This window comes from Electrophorus electricus, chromosome 6 (assembly GCF_013358815.1).
Source record: "Electrophorus electricus isolate fEleEle1 chromosome 6, fEleEle1.pri, whole genome shotgun sequence".
In the NCBI taxonomy this organism is placed as follows: domain Eukaryota; kingdom Metazoa; phylum Chordata; class Actinopteri; order Gymnotiformes; family Gymnotidae; genus Electrophorus; species Electrophorus electricus.
Genome location: NC_049540.1, coordinates 30343779 through 30359099, shown reverse-complemented (window position 1 = coordinate 30359099; position 15321 = coordinate 30343779). Strand labels below are relative to the sequence as shown.

General features: G+C 39.9%; 1 protein-coding gene across 1 annotated transcript; it reads left to right on the top strand.

Annotated features, from left to right (window-relative positions):
* The first annotated feature begins 4096 nt into the window (after positions 1-4096).
* LOC113587447 (T-cell surface antigen CD2-like) lies at positions 4097-7558 on the top strand. The gene is made up of 6 exons (XM_027026112.2): positions 4097-4221; positions 4299-4616; positions 4720-4965; positions 6367-6462; positions 6848-6943; positions 7360-7558. Exons 1-6 carry the CDS (start codon positions 4134-4136, stop codon positions 7419-7421), a joined length of 906 nt encoding a protein of 301 aa, XP_026881913.2. The 5' UTR covers positions 4097-4133; the 3' UTR covers positions 7422-7558.
* Positions 7559-15321: the final 7763 nt, after the last annotated feature.

Here is a 15321-nt window from a genome sequence, read left to right as displayed (position 1 = left end):
GAGATCAGTTTGAGTGCTTGTGAAGAGTCGGTCTTATTTCTCCGCTCAGAAGCCGGTGCTTCATGTTACTCTGTGAGCCAGTGACCTTTTGGATTTTCTAGTCCTATGTTCACTCTTTTACTGGAGTAAGTGTTTGGATGAGGAATTTCAGTACAACCTACACCTAATTCACCACTCAATACATAACATGTTGTTGTTGTATACTAACATTAATTATATAACGTTAATCATAATGTATGTTAAATATTTCATCAATATAAATGAATATTTTAATAGGTAATATTTTATATTGACTAGATTTGATGTTGCAGATGACCCTTTGTTGTCGTTGTGCAGTGGTAAGGGCTTTTTGCGTTCTGCCCCAGAGCTAGCCAAGGAAGCCCAGCTGCATGTGGTGTGCCTGTCGTCCGGGGAGTGGAGAACACTGTGCAGTCCTCCCGGACACACGTACATGTGGTTCCTGAACAACAGAACACTGAACAAGAGCTTAGCCTACGTGAGTGACCCAGCTGATGTCATCATCCTGAAGAGTCATGTGATTGGCAATCTCACCTGCACCTGCTCTGCTCACACCACCACCCCTCTAACTGCCTGCACCCACCCACTGGAGCCAAACTGCACAGGTGGAGAAGGGTGGAGAACTGATTCCGGTTCTCCACACAACACAGTGCCAAAAGATCAACTTTGTGGTAAGGGACTCAATTCCTACAAGGACATACTCACTGTAAGAATGTTATAACTTATGTATGCAGTTTACATTTTAGTAGGAGCTCTGTTATGAGCCCCACGACACTGTGGGTGCACTGAAAGTGCCAGTGGGGCACCATCCAGTCTTAGTTACTGGGGAGGCCACTGATGTACCAACTGTGGAGTGAGCGTGGCCTGGGGGTGGAGCTCACTGCTGAGCCTTCTGGAGGTGACGTAGAATTAATCCAACAAAACACTGCAGAAGGAGGGTACCTACATGAGAACCCCAATGAAAAGCCTGTGATGCACTGGGCTCCATGGTGGTTTATCTTGGGCTAAGGCCCATGTGGTCAGTGGGAGGGGATGTCAGATAATCCCTTAATGTTTTTGTTCATGTCAGTAGCCAATTCTATAAAACTTTGTTCTTGTGCTGGTGGAGCATTATACAGACCATTATACAGACCATTATACAGACCATTATAAAGACCATTATACAAACCATTATACAGACCAGTTTGAAAGTTCATTTGGGTCCCTCTGACTCAGACTCATATATGGGTTCTGTTAGACAGAGACAAATGGGCATGGGAAGACCTGCCTGCTGTGGTTGGGGCAACGGGAATTAAACAGGGTCAACAGGAGCCCCTTGAGGCACACAGCACAAAGTTTACGCTCCTGGAGGGGCTTTAGATCACAGAACTGACCTGGTTAAGGTGACTCAACTGGTCAGTCTTTTTGTTTATATGCTGTAACTTCACAGCCTACTATCTGTAGTCCTGCTTGAATATCAGTAGTGTAGCGAATATCTATGCCATTAAAACAGAATTCGTGTACAGTACTTTTCAAACGTTTTGCTTATAAATTTTTATTTACATATTTAAAATAAATGTAAATATATAAAAATAAATATATATAAAATACTGTAGTACTGTAATATGAATACCCTCTGCCTTCCAGCACAGCTGAAGCCAGTCAGTGTGTGTTTCAGAGTTGAAGATTGTTATCATTATGGTGTCTGTTGTCGGCCAGAGCAGGATGGGCCCCCACTTTGATTCTTGGTTCCTCTCAAGGTTTCTTCCTCGTGCTCTAAGGAGTTTTTCCTCACCACTGTCACCCGTGGTTTGCTCACTGGGGGCTTGGACTTGGACATTTGTAAAGCTGCTTTATGACAACAGCTGTTGTAAAAAGCGCTATATAAATAAATTTGACTTTGAAATTAGACTTTGATGTCCCTACAGCACAGAGCAATTATCCACTACCTGCCCACAAGCTAACGGCCTCATCTGGCTGTCACGTGGCTCTCGTGGTCACTCAGCTCTTGCGGTCACGTGGCTCTGGGGGTCACGTGGCTCTGAGAGGCCAGTAACACCGTCTTTCCCTTCAGGTTCCAGTGATCCAGGCTTGGGTGATTTACGTTCAACCTTCTGTTTAACCTGAAAGAACAAACTTATTCTGTGGTGTACAATTCATATGGTTTAAGTGGATTTAAATGTATTTGGTGTCTTACAGCTGCTCTGATGTGGTGAAGATGATATCGACCATGATGATGATGTGATGATTTCATTTCCACTTTCGCTGTATGCTGTGCTTAAATTGCAGTGAATATCAAACTTTTTCTTCTGGCCTGTGGAGCAGCTACCATCGTCCTCACACTGGGTTACCATATACTGCCTGAAGGTGGGAGCACAGAGGAAATGTCACACACCTGGTAATTCATTCACTGTGTCCACATAGCCAATCTGGAAGGGTGGTGCCCATTAAGGTGAAAGAGCAGGTGAAAGCTGTCTTAGTTTCCCAGCGGAGAGCCAATGTCAACATTTGGAATCCTTCGTATTTGTCATATGTACCCCATCATATATGTGTGGGTGCTGTTTAAGTGATGTATATGTGCCATGCTCAGTTGTCTTTCTCAGCCTGGTTGACATAACATGGCAGACAGCACACAGTTTTGCTCCCAGCATAACTAAACAATGACTTAGTGTTCAGGGTTCAGGGTTTGGTGTTTCTGGTGTGATGAATAAAGTGAAATGTGGACAAGAGTGGACTGAGAACAAAGTCCTGCACATCTGCTGATCTGATGATGTTGATCGCAGGGCCCTTGTATCTGTAAATGGTAGAACATTCTAGTTCAGTAACAATCCTGAATGACATGTTTAGAAATATAAGCTGTTTCATGTTTTCTCACACAGTTATTTTCAGTCTGTGCTGTGTGTTCGTGACTGAAGTGCCATAAAGACCACTGCAGTGGTGACTCTGTAGAAGTTGGAACTGTGTGCACTGAGCTGTCAGATCCCTCTCAGACCATCTGTGGGTGTTGAGATGAATTCACATCCACTATGTCATAAATTATCCAGGCTAATATTTAAATTAATATACATGATTCATTATTGTATACTGAGGCATGTAGGCCAAGACTCATTTTCCTCATGTTATGTGAAGTCTCACCAACTTTGGTCAGTTAATAGGCTACATGACAGAGGCATTAGGGCCAATGTGGGATACTTGTCCAGTGATGCAGGTGTGTGTCCCTGGCTGAGGTGTGTCCCCTTGGTGCAGTTGTGTCTTCCAGGCCTGAGCCATTTCCTGCATGTCTTTCCACTGCTGTTTCTTTCTCCAGTTCCTGCATCAGTGCTCCAGTTCATGAATCTAAAGTGAATGCCATCCTGACCTGACCTGACCTGACCTGACCTGACCTGGCAGCGGGGGTTCAGAGCCACCCGACCCCACCCGACTCCGGAGCCTCACACACCAGTGTCAGGCGTGACCTCTGACCTCTGTGGTGGGAGTGTTAAATTGGAGGAAGCTTACAGAGAAGGAACCACCTTAACAGAGTGGTCACAGGCTGATGTGTGCCTAGCACACTCAGATCCCCCTGGATCAGTACTTATGCAGACCACGGAGGTCCAACAGACAGTGCAGTTTCACCTGCAGACATTTTTATGATTCATTATTCAAAAGCGCCGTTCACCATCTCGCTAAAATCATCCTGTATGAAAAAACTTTAATAATCCATTCTGAAATGCCAGCTGACTGAAGCTTGACTCCAGAACCCGAACCAGAACCAGAACACTTACCAAACCACATCTAATCAGATTAACCATTCATTTATCTCTCATCCATTCATTTGTTGTGCATTTAGTGTTTTATAATGGATTTATATAGTGTGCTATGCTTTAATAGTCTTTACAGAAGTGCCTGTTATCTGTCCTTTCTCTGCACAGTTGAGATGTTTAGAAGCTTCCTCTGACCTAAATAAATATCTTCTACAGGAACTATTTAGCAGTGTTTAAAAACCGCAGCTGCTCAACACTGCCCAGATTCTGAGTAGTCAGAGTTCTCACTCTTTGACCACTTGAGTTGTAAAGAGGAAGTGTGTTATTAGTCACTGTGTTGCTGCTGCAGAGAAGAAGAGAACAAGTGCACGGTTGGGGTTGGAAGACCAGAAAATGAGTCTGATCAGGGGACAGGTCCCTCCAACCCCTTACAGATGGCCTTCACTTTGGATTCTGTTCTTTCAGCTCTGCTTTCCTCATGGTATTGTTTTAAAACATGTATGTTGTTCCATTGCTAAAGCTGTATGTAACTGTCAGTAGTTAATAACCTCATTTCAGACTGGCTTACCCTTTCAGCAGCTATGGAGGACAGGGTGCTGAAAGTGTGTCGAACTGGAGAAACGTGTGTGATTGAGCTGAGAGGACGCGTTCCTGTCCTGGAGAATGATGACATTCGCTGGGTACGAGACAATTGGCAAATTAGCAAAAAACAAACTATAATAGCCCCTCAGAACTATAAGTATAACATGTTTAAAAATGGCACGCTTCAAATTTACGATGGGCAAATGGAAGACTCTGGGAATTACTCTGTGAGTGTATATGAGAAACAAACTGGAAACCAAAAAATAATGCAGCTTACTAAGCTCACATTCCTGAGTAAGTGCTGATCCCAGACGCTGTCCTTCTGTTCTCCACCTGGTTCTCTGGCTACTCTCCTGTCTTGTCTGTTTGGATATGTTGACCTTCTACTTCTCTGCAGAGCCAGTGTCTGATCTGAGGGTCACGACTCTCTGTGCCGAAAGAGGAAACAACTCTGTCACCTGTAGTGTTGGGAATGGAGACAATCTCCATTTCCTGTGGATGTGGAATGGAACCAATCAGAGCTTGGCATCGCTGCAGTCAAACAAACACACCATTCACTTTGAGGACCACACACCTGAAGATCTTGTCTGTGTGGCATTCAACGCTGTGAGCAGAAGCCAAGGAGCTGCCCCAGTGTGCCGAGGTAACTGTCCCGTTTTACCCGCTCAGATCCTCTCCTCTTAACTAAAGGTGCTGGGGTGGTGGACAGTGTCTGGAACAAAGCCCAGCACAATTACAAATATGTTTGCATGAATGTGTATTAGTGTATGTCAGTCTACCACCAGACACAGCTACTCAAACAGGAACACTGACCCCAGAGGGGAAATGCAAACTACACCTGTTGATATGGCAGCTGGTTTCTCAATAGTAATATGATTACATTTTAAAAGGTTTGTTTTAAAGCATGTTTTGTTTGGATCTCATCAACTCTTTTAAATACAAACAAATAAACACATAATAGAAATTTAAATAAACAAAAAAGTATTCCCATGTTTGTGAGATCTGAGTGTTTAGGGGAATGTGAGCGGTTGGATACCTGTCTGTTGCATCTATGTGGAAATGTAGTTGTGAGTTTTACAGACGTTTGGTTAAATATAGTTCTGGGTTCTCTTTCCATGTAGTTCTAGTTCTGTCCAGTAGATGGCACTATATACAATCTACTGAAAACACTGAAGTGATGTGGGATAACGCACTAGAGGTGTTAATAATTCTACACTAAAGTAATTCCTTTTGATGCTGTAGCCTGCACTTAATTTACTGAGTCAATTATCTGTGATCATTTATAGTATTAATTTATTGTCAAACGTTACTGGATATCTGTCTTCTGTAAAGTGCTCTAGTAATAGTATGTAATTGGCCCGGTTTTGTTATGAAAAAATGGGAACATTTCGATCCAGACAAGGTTATTCTCTAATATGGTACAAATATAATACATGTGGACACAAATATGACTGGGGACTATTATGGAAGAACTTAATCTGTTGAAAAACACCATCCTTATTTTTTCTGTGGAACTGACATTATATTTTATTATTATAATATTTCTTCTTCTTCTTCTTCTTCTTCTTCTTCTTCTTCTTCTTCTTCTTCTTCTTCTTCTTCTTCTTCTCATTATTATTATTATAATTATTATTATTATTATTATCTGAATTCAGCAGTCTTCAAATTATTCCCCTGTAGTTCAAGTAAAAAAAAAACAGTATATAAAACAACCGCAATTTCTGAAATATAATCGGCAATTTTCACTTTTGTGCCAGTATGGGTGTATGTATGTGTGTGTGTGTGCGCACTCCTGAGATGAGACTATTTATGCTTCAGAGTGCTTGTGTATCTCTCTGTCTGTCTCACGTTCTCGCTCTCACTTTCTCTTTCTAACTTGCTTTGTGAAGTGTTGCAGACAGTAGGTGTTACATTCTATTCAGCTGCACAACAAATTCACAGAATCAAGTCCTGGAGCACTTGAAACTAAATCCAGGTATCTGGAGGCCAGACATGATAGGTCTTCACACTCTGATTTAACCTATGTAACTCTGCTTCTCAACAGGATATTTACCAACATTCACAGCTGTGGGCATTTTTCTAACCATGGCTATGTGCTCCATGTTGATGGGAACCGTGAGAAAGAATAACAAAGCTAATGGTAAGAGAATCCCTCTTTGTGAAGATCTCATACTGAACAGTGTCTTTACGTGAAGATCTCACACTGAACAGTGTCTTTGTGAAGATCTCACACTGAACAGTGTCTCTACGTGAAGATCTCACACTGAACAGTGTCTTTACATGAAGATCTCGCACTGAACAGTGTCTTTACGTGAAGATCTCACACTGATCAACGTCTTCAGGTGAAGATCTCACACTGAACAGTGTCTTTGTGAAGATCTCACACTGAACAGTGTCTTTACATGAAGATCTCGCACTGAACAGTGTCTTTACGTGAAGATCTCACACTGATCAACGTCTTCAGGTGAAGATCTCACACTGTCTCATTCGTTCTTCACAAGCGGACCTGTGTTTTACTCTTACAGTCACTGAGGAGAATATCTACATTGATATGAGCGGCATTAGACAAACCCGAATACCTTTGGACTCTGGAAATCCGCCTTCAGAAAGTTCAGATTATGGTGAAATTTCTAATTGTTTGTATATTCTGCTGTGAAATTCCATCATCCTGGAGTCTATATTATTTGTTTAAAATTTAATTGTTGAATAATATTACATGTATAAAAACTAAAACTTTCACTTAAAATTGTTATTTCCAAGTTTGTGACTGAATTTGTTTAGATTAAATGTATTTCTTTAAAACATTTACAGCAAAATTATTTTTAATAAAGTACAATTTCAAAAAACTCAGTGCAACCCATTGTGCAAATACCAAACAAACAAAACAAAAACACTACCAGCAAAGATCCTCCTGCTACCACAGACCAGATCTACTGCAGACCAAATTCCACAGAAATGTAGTTTTGTTTTTTTGTGCAGTAACCTGTTTTTGTGTATCATTTTTGGTTTTTTGTTTTTAAATACTGTTTTCACCCAGAGTACTGCAAGCCTTTGGTTTCCACCCTGCCAACGTCAACGCCGTCTCAGGAACCAGGATGACACAATGACAGGACAGCGGGACAACAGAACGACAGGAGACACAAACAGTCTCTCAGAAGCTTGAAATAATTTTTCAGAAAATGCTTAAGCAGCATAATAAAGTGTGTAAGCAATAATCAATAATCAATAATGACATGAAACCATGCTTGTAGTGTAAGAAATCCAATAGCCTAAATATTTATAGCTTTGTAGAAATCATAAAACTGTTAGTGTACCTAATATATGTTAACACACAGTAAACATGTAAACATGTAAACACACAGTAAACATGTAAACACACAGTAAATTCGGACCCTCTGCTGTTCTTGTCCTGTCAGAGTGCCTCTGTTGCTCACTTTGACTGTGAGCTGTGATCATGTAGTCAGAACCTGCCTGCCCCTGCAGCCTTTTCCCAGTGTGGCCTGCACAGAGACAAACGCAGATGGCGTGAACTGAGGCTACTGAATCTAACACGCATGCTTTCTGCCACTGGCTTTTCCTTAAAGTCGTGTTTATTACAGACTTCTAGAATGTGAATACAGGTGAAGACATATTAAAAATTAAACACAAATTATGGATTCTCTTAAAATTTTAATTCAACTTACTAAAGTTCAAGTAAATAGTTTTACCAAAAAACTATAAAATACAGACAAATGCAATATAAAAAAGTACACATGGTATGTGAGTGGAGTCTGTCACTTACCCCCTTAAAGAGCCATGGTCAAAGGAGCTGGCGTGAAGAATAACTTGCAAATTGTGTCAAGGTGAGACCCTGCACATGACAATAAAATGACCAAATCTTTACAACCCTGCCATGATCAACCTTTCCATGATCTACACGTTTATTGCTTTGCTTTAGTTAATCATTGAACAGACAGAAGATCCAGACAACCACATTTACTTCAAATCATCTCTCTCCTTATACCTTCTTTTTTCATACCATAAGAAATTGCTGTACACATTTCTCAGATTAATATGCATATCTGTCTTTTATTCAGACTTCAGCTCACATTTGCCTCTTGTACGTAACTGATTACTGTTTACAGATTTTGAACAGTAAAGCAGAAGTCTGGTCACGGGGACTGGGCTTCCAGTGCTGCGAACAGGAACTTCCTGCTTTGGGGTTTGTCTAGATCTATACAGAAAATGTTTTAGAAAATCTTTATCGTCATTGTACAACAACAAAGAAATGTAATAGACCAGTAAATAAACGATAAGTAAACACCGTAGTTTCTGTCTGCAGAGGGCCGCTGTTCATGGATGTACTGTCAGCTTCACCCACTCATACATTCACAACAGGAGAATGTGAACGTGTGTTTTAAAGGTGGCCGGCATTTGCACTTCTGCTTCTCCGTCTCTGTGCTCAGAACAAGGCCAGTCCCATCAGCCCCGTTCCGCTTTGGTTACGGTGTTCTTGCTTTGGAGTCTTTGTCCTTGGGTCAGTTACTGTCCAGCCGCACAGCGGACGTACATCCAGCAACACAATGCACCTTGCTGTTCAATAACGAACAAAGACAATAAAAAAATTGTTTATCTTTTAGCATATTTTAAATCTGAAGAAAAACATGTTGAATTTGAGACAAGAGCATCCAAGATGTTTTATAAATCTCGTGCTTTTGAGAATTTTTTTAAAATTTAAAATTCCATGTGATTTTACAGGAAACAGAAGGTGCCCTGTCGGTAAATCATTCACAGTGTCCTGTTCAAGACATGAAATATGCTTCTTACTAAACATGAACTCAGATTGGCATACTGACACTGGGCCATGTTGTGTTGAAATTCTTAAAATTATCAACAAAGGCAAAGGTTAATTACTCGAGTGAAGGGCAAGGCTATTCAAAGCGTCCAAAAGTCTCCCTGTTTGAGGAGGAGCAGAGCACGCGCTACGCTCTCTGCCCTGGGTCATCGCGCTCGCCACAGGTTCAGCGAGTGCTGAGAAACAATACACTTTACACTTCAGATCTGCTTAAATTCAGTTCCATTACACCAGTGTTCAGGGTATCCCTGAGTCACACACACAAGGCAGTACACTGTTCTTCAATTACAGCTCTTGGAAGTGGACTTGGACTGACTGATAGGATGGTCTGTTCATTCTCATGAACACCACGTTCTAAACGGCCTTGCTACTCTTCGCTCGTTCTAAATAAAAAGTCATTTAACCTGGCATCATGAAAACAGTAAACATGGTTTTCTGTATGGTAGATAACACAGTTGGATTGCACATTTACAGAAGTACACAGTGCCCAACATCTTAAACCAAGGTTCTACACAGAAGTGCTACCAAAGTCCTTTTCACAGTTTCATGTTAATGGAGACAATTGTTCGCAAAAAAATGTTTATGCAGATATTCCACTTTATTTCCACCATCTTATTAAATTACTCCTCAAAAGTTCTCAACTCTAGGCCACATCTCCTTTAGCAAAAGAGAGGAGATTAGACATCAAACACAAATCTTAGCAAACTCATGTCTGAAATGAAAGGACAGATAATGAGTAAGACACACAAATGATTTCCTGCTGTTTTAAAGAGAAGCGGCACACAGACAGAACTGCTGTGAGTTGTTTTTTGTAAGATAAGGATGGTGGACAACTACAATATGAGTTAATGAGATAACGGGGAGGTTTATGCTACAGACCACATGTGTACCATGTTTATTCTGTTCAAGCTTCCAGAATTAAATAATGCATTAATGAGGCAATAAAGTGCAATGTGAAGTCCAATACTATGGGAACAAATGTGCAATTTTTGAGTTGAAAATTAAAAGCACCAGCCAAATCAATAGAGATGTACTTGAAATGCTTGAAATACTACCCATCAAGATACAATACTGCAATACTACAATACTATCCATCATGAAACAATACGACAGTACTACCCATCAAGATACAATGCTACAATACTACAGTACTATCCATCATGAAACAAATCACCAGAGATGTACTTGAAATGCTTATACAATACTACACATCATAAAACAATACTACAATACTATCCATCATGAAACAATACTATAATACTACCCATCCTGAAACAATACTATAGTACCACAAACATTATATATAGTAATATATAACATATATTATATAGTAATATATATTATATCCCACAAACAGCCCTGAGCATGTTGCATCAGGTTTTACAGGCTGTAAACAGATAATCTAAGAATAATAGCAATGCAAACACAGGAAAAGAGAGAAAATGACAAAGAAGACAGAAAACTCCACATGAAGAGCCTGTAAGGTGCGTGACGAGGCACCAGTCCCCCAGAGTCACTGCGATGTGTGAATCACGGTAGGCTGCTATGGAACGTACACCAGAGTCAGACTCTTCATGGTTACAGACACTCAGACTTTTCAGTGGAGATGACTATTTGTACAGTGAGTGCTTTGAAATGTGTAGCCAAATTCATTGTAAAATAGTTTTCTTTCCTTAGTTGCTCTAATTTTTTAACATAAAACTGTCCAGATTAATATTTTAAAATAATTGAAAGTAACATATTACATCTGTTAGTATTGTTCACTGTTATCACGTTGCCCAAATAACAAAGAACAAAATAAATACATCGGAATTAGTAGGGTTTGTTTTCGTAATTATGACTATATTGTCATAATTATTTACTTCTGAAAATGTTCTTAGTTTTAAGGTAAAATGGAAAGAACTAAAATAAATGGAAATGCATTTCATTTTTCAAAATATTATTAATTTTTAGGTGATATGGAAATTACTAAATTTTATTTTTCAAAATTTTATTAGTTTAAGGTGAGATGGAAATACCAAAATTAGATTTGGTGACATTATTATTATTTTTATTGTTATTTTTATTTATTTACTTTATTTATTTATTTTGCATTTTGCTGGGCCTACATTGCTCAAATTGAAATATCAAAAGAGAAATTGTTATTTTGTTGATCATTTCTTGATTAGCAAAATGTCTTCATTTTCTACCAAGTACCAAAAACAAACAAAAAGGCCACAGATGTAAAAAAAAAAATAAAAATCTTTATTTAGATTAGCAAATACACAACTTTGGTGTAGTGGAGTCATGTGACATTTGTAGGGATTTATGCTGTAAACAGGTGTGTTTTGCTGTGTCTTTTCAGTAACAAGGTTACTGCTATTATCATTTACTGATATATTACCAGGTTATATTAATTGGCTTTTGCGTAGGTCTTCAAAAAGTGTTGTACATTCCCTGAAGTCACCGTGTCTAAGTGGTATTAGACGTGACCCAGGCTGTACTGGTATGTCTGTAGTTCTGGAAGGAAATACCAGTAGTCTCCATTAAAAAACTGCCCACTGTGAGCACTTCAACACGTCTGTTATTTCCACACTGTTACAGCACTGAACACATTCTGATTGCAATTGCTTTACAACTTTAGTGTTTATTCAGAATAAATCTCACCAATATAGAGGATATTAGGGGCAGTAAGTATCTTGTAAATGAAAGTTTATGGTAAAACTGCTCCATAAACACTGTGGTGTAAGTACATCCAGCGGCCGGATGCTGGGCTTTAAGTGCCGCATGTGCGCTGATTGTATTTGCAGAATTTTATAGTTAATTATCTGTTCACAGATAACTTGTGTAGATGACAGTTTTAAAATTATCACATAAAAGTTCAATGGTATTCATCTTTCTAAAAATAGTCATTTGATAAGAACCATTTATTCAGTCTGAAAATCACTGCACTGGATGAAGACACATGAATGTTGGTGATGACATCTGACTCGTTAATACAGGCCTGACGTTTCTGCTGTTTAAAGGGTTAAATGCTGAGACATTGATGTGCTGCTATAGCAAATGTTCTCTTTGCAAATCCATCCATGTAGAACATTTATCTTACTTTCACCCAGCGTGTTTGTGTTGCTGTGGAGATGATATGTTTATGACATGTGCTCTAATAAACTTTACAGCCCCCTGGGAAAAGGAGCAACTCTCCTGTTGTTTTAACTATTAATCCCATGTTTACCAAAAATAGGACGCTAAAACCGGTTAAAAATAAAATGTGCTTGCATTAAAAAAAACAAACAAAAAAAACTATTGTTTTGAAATATTAATGCTTTCAGAGAGTATTATGATAAATAACTATGCGATATTTCATTGTTGATAAAAAACTGGGCAAAGCTTTTGTTAATGGAATAAAATACTACTATATTAAGCAAATGACAATATTATGCATTTGTATCATAAAATTTTGAATAAGGATAATTAAGTAAGATTTGAGTAAGATCAGTTAAACAGAAACCCAATGAGATCTATATTTCATGACTTTTGCACATGAGGAAATGGTCAAAACAGCATGAAAGTACCAGTGAAGTCATGAGGTCAGGAACCCCCCACCCCATGATGAGGACATGGATTGAGAGCCAGTGAACAAAGGTAAGCAGCGTTGTCATTTATGATTTACGGGTATCCAGACATGATGTGGCAGGGCACAGGAAGTGTGAGTTCCTAGAAGTATTGCTCCTGCCAAACTCCATGGTGAAGGAGCCAATTCTACTGCTGGCATGACTGCAGGGTTTGCTACCTCTCTGTTTAAACTCACGTTTTCACATATTAAAGCCTCACTGCGGATGCTGTTAGTGGCTGTGCCGTGGTGAGCGTGGCACTGTTTCGCAGTAGTGTGGGCTCTGCCCAGGCAGATGGGCCCTTGTGTCATGTTTGCTCACCAGCACAGATCCCCCTGCCCTTTGGACGCCACACCCAGCCTCTGCTAACGCGCTGGGTAAACAGGGCCCTGCTACGCTGCGTCTCTCTCCCGCGGCCCCCCTCAGCACATGTGCTGGGACCCACATGTAAACCTTGTTAATGGCTGTGAATCCATGATGTTACACCATGCAAAGGTGCTGAGGTTCAGCCTGACCTGCACCATGCACTGACCTGCACTGACCTGCACTGACCTGCACTGGAGTTTCTGCTTACTCACTCACTTCTACTTACTCACAGACTGCAGCAGTGTTTTCCAGTGCTGGAAAAACCCTGCACTGCACAGTTTAGCATGTCTGCTGTACCATAAAGTTTAGCCTGTCTCCTCCACTGTACAGTTTATTGTTTCTGCTGTACTGTAAAGTTTAGCCTGTCTCCTCCACTGTACAGTTTATTGTTTCTGCTGTACCGTAAAGTTTAGCCTGTCTCCTCCACTGTACAGTTTATTGTCTCTGCTGTACCGTAAAGTTTAGCCTGTCTCCTCCACTGTACAGTTTATTGTCTCTGCTGTACCGTAAAGTTTAGCCTGTCTCCTCCACTGTACAGTTTATTGTCTCTGCTGTACCGTAAAGTTTAGCCTGTCTCCTCCACTGTACAGTTTATTGTCTCTGCTGTACCGTAAAGTTTAGCCTGTCTCCTCCACTGTACAGTTTATTGTTTCTGCTGTACTGTAAAGTTTAGCCTGTCTCCTCCACTGTACAGTTTAGTGTGTCTGCTGTACTATAAATTTTATTGTGTCTCCCACTTCTTCTACATGTGCCTTGATTCATAAACTAATCATCAAGTCCTTCATGAAGTTGAAACGTGTGTTATAGTAGCAGCCCTGCAAAGCAAGTCTGCTGGACTTTTCCATGTTAAAGATCTGCACCCATTATCCTGAAATATCTCTGCAGAACACTGCATGCAAGCCACCTTTTCTACACACTATGTATACCTCTGTCTACAAGACATATTACAAACATAGTTATCTTTATATATGGCTGACCATAAAAGCCCATGTAGTGAGTTAATATGTACACATAATTTCCTTTTTGAGTAATTGTAGATTCAGCAATGAGCTGCAAATGTGAATCGACAAAATTTCCTTCAAAGAGAAACAGCTGCAGATAATCAAATTTTGTAAAATGAACTTTGGTTCATGAAAAACAAACAACACTGACTTAGTTCACAACAATGCTTTTAATACAAATTATATTGAAAATATACAGGTATTAGATTTCAAAATCTGAATCAAAATCATTTACAAACAATATCAGTCCTTGGAATTAGAGGCACAAAAGTAATATTAACAATAAAAACAAACACAAACAAAAATGACAAACAACATATAGCCAAAGTGACATTCAGCAACTTCTGTCTTTTTTCTTAAAGATTTTCCTTAATGGTTTTTACAGTTTTTTTTTTCTCCAGAAAAGCGCAGAATGCAACAGTAAAGTGTTGCAATATATTTTCTTTCTACTGAAGCATAAATGTTCTTCTGCTGAGGGTTTTGGTGGCCAGGGGTCTCTGGAGTTCACCATCAGGTGGCTGAAAGGTTCTCACTCAGACATTAAGGCTCACACTTGTCTCAGTCAGACATTAAGGCTCACACTTGTCTCGGTCAGATATTAAGGCTCACACTTGTCTCAGTCAGACATTAAGGCTCACACTTGTCTCAGTCAGACATTAAGGCTCACACTTGTCTCAGTCAGATATTAAGCCTCACACTTGTCTCAGTCAGACATTAAGGCTTACACTTGTCTCAGTCAGATATTAAGCCTCACACTTGTCTCAGTCAGACATTAAGGCTCACACTTGTCTCAGACATTAAGGCTCACACTTGTCTCAGACATTAAGGCTCACAATTGTCTCAGTCAGACATTAAGGCTCACACTTGTCTCGGTCAGACATAAAGGCTCACACTTGTCTCAGTCAGATATTAAGCCTCACACTTGTCTCAGTCAGACATTAAAGCTCACACTTGTCTCAGACATTAAGGCTCACACTTGTCTCAGTCAGACATTAAGGCTCACACTTGTCTCGGTCAGACATTAAGGCTCACACTTGTCTCAGTCAGATATTAAGGCTCACACTTGTCTCAGACATTAAGGCTCACATTGTCTCAGTCAGACATTAAGGCTCACACTTGTCTCAGTCAGACATTAAGGCTCACACTTGTCTCAGACAGACATTAAGGCTCACACTTGTCTCAGTCAGACATTAAGGCTCACACTTGTC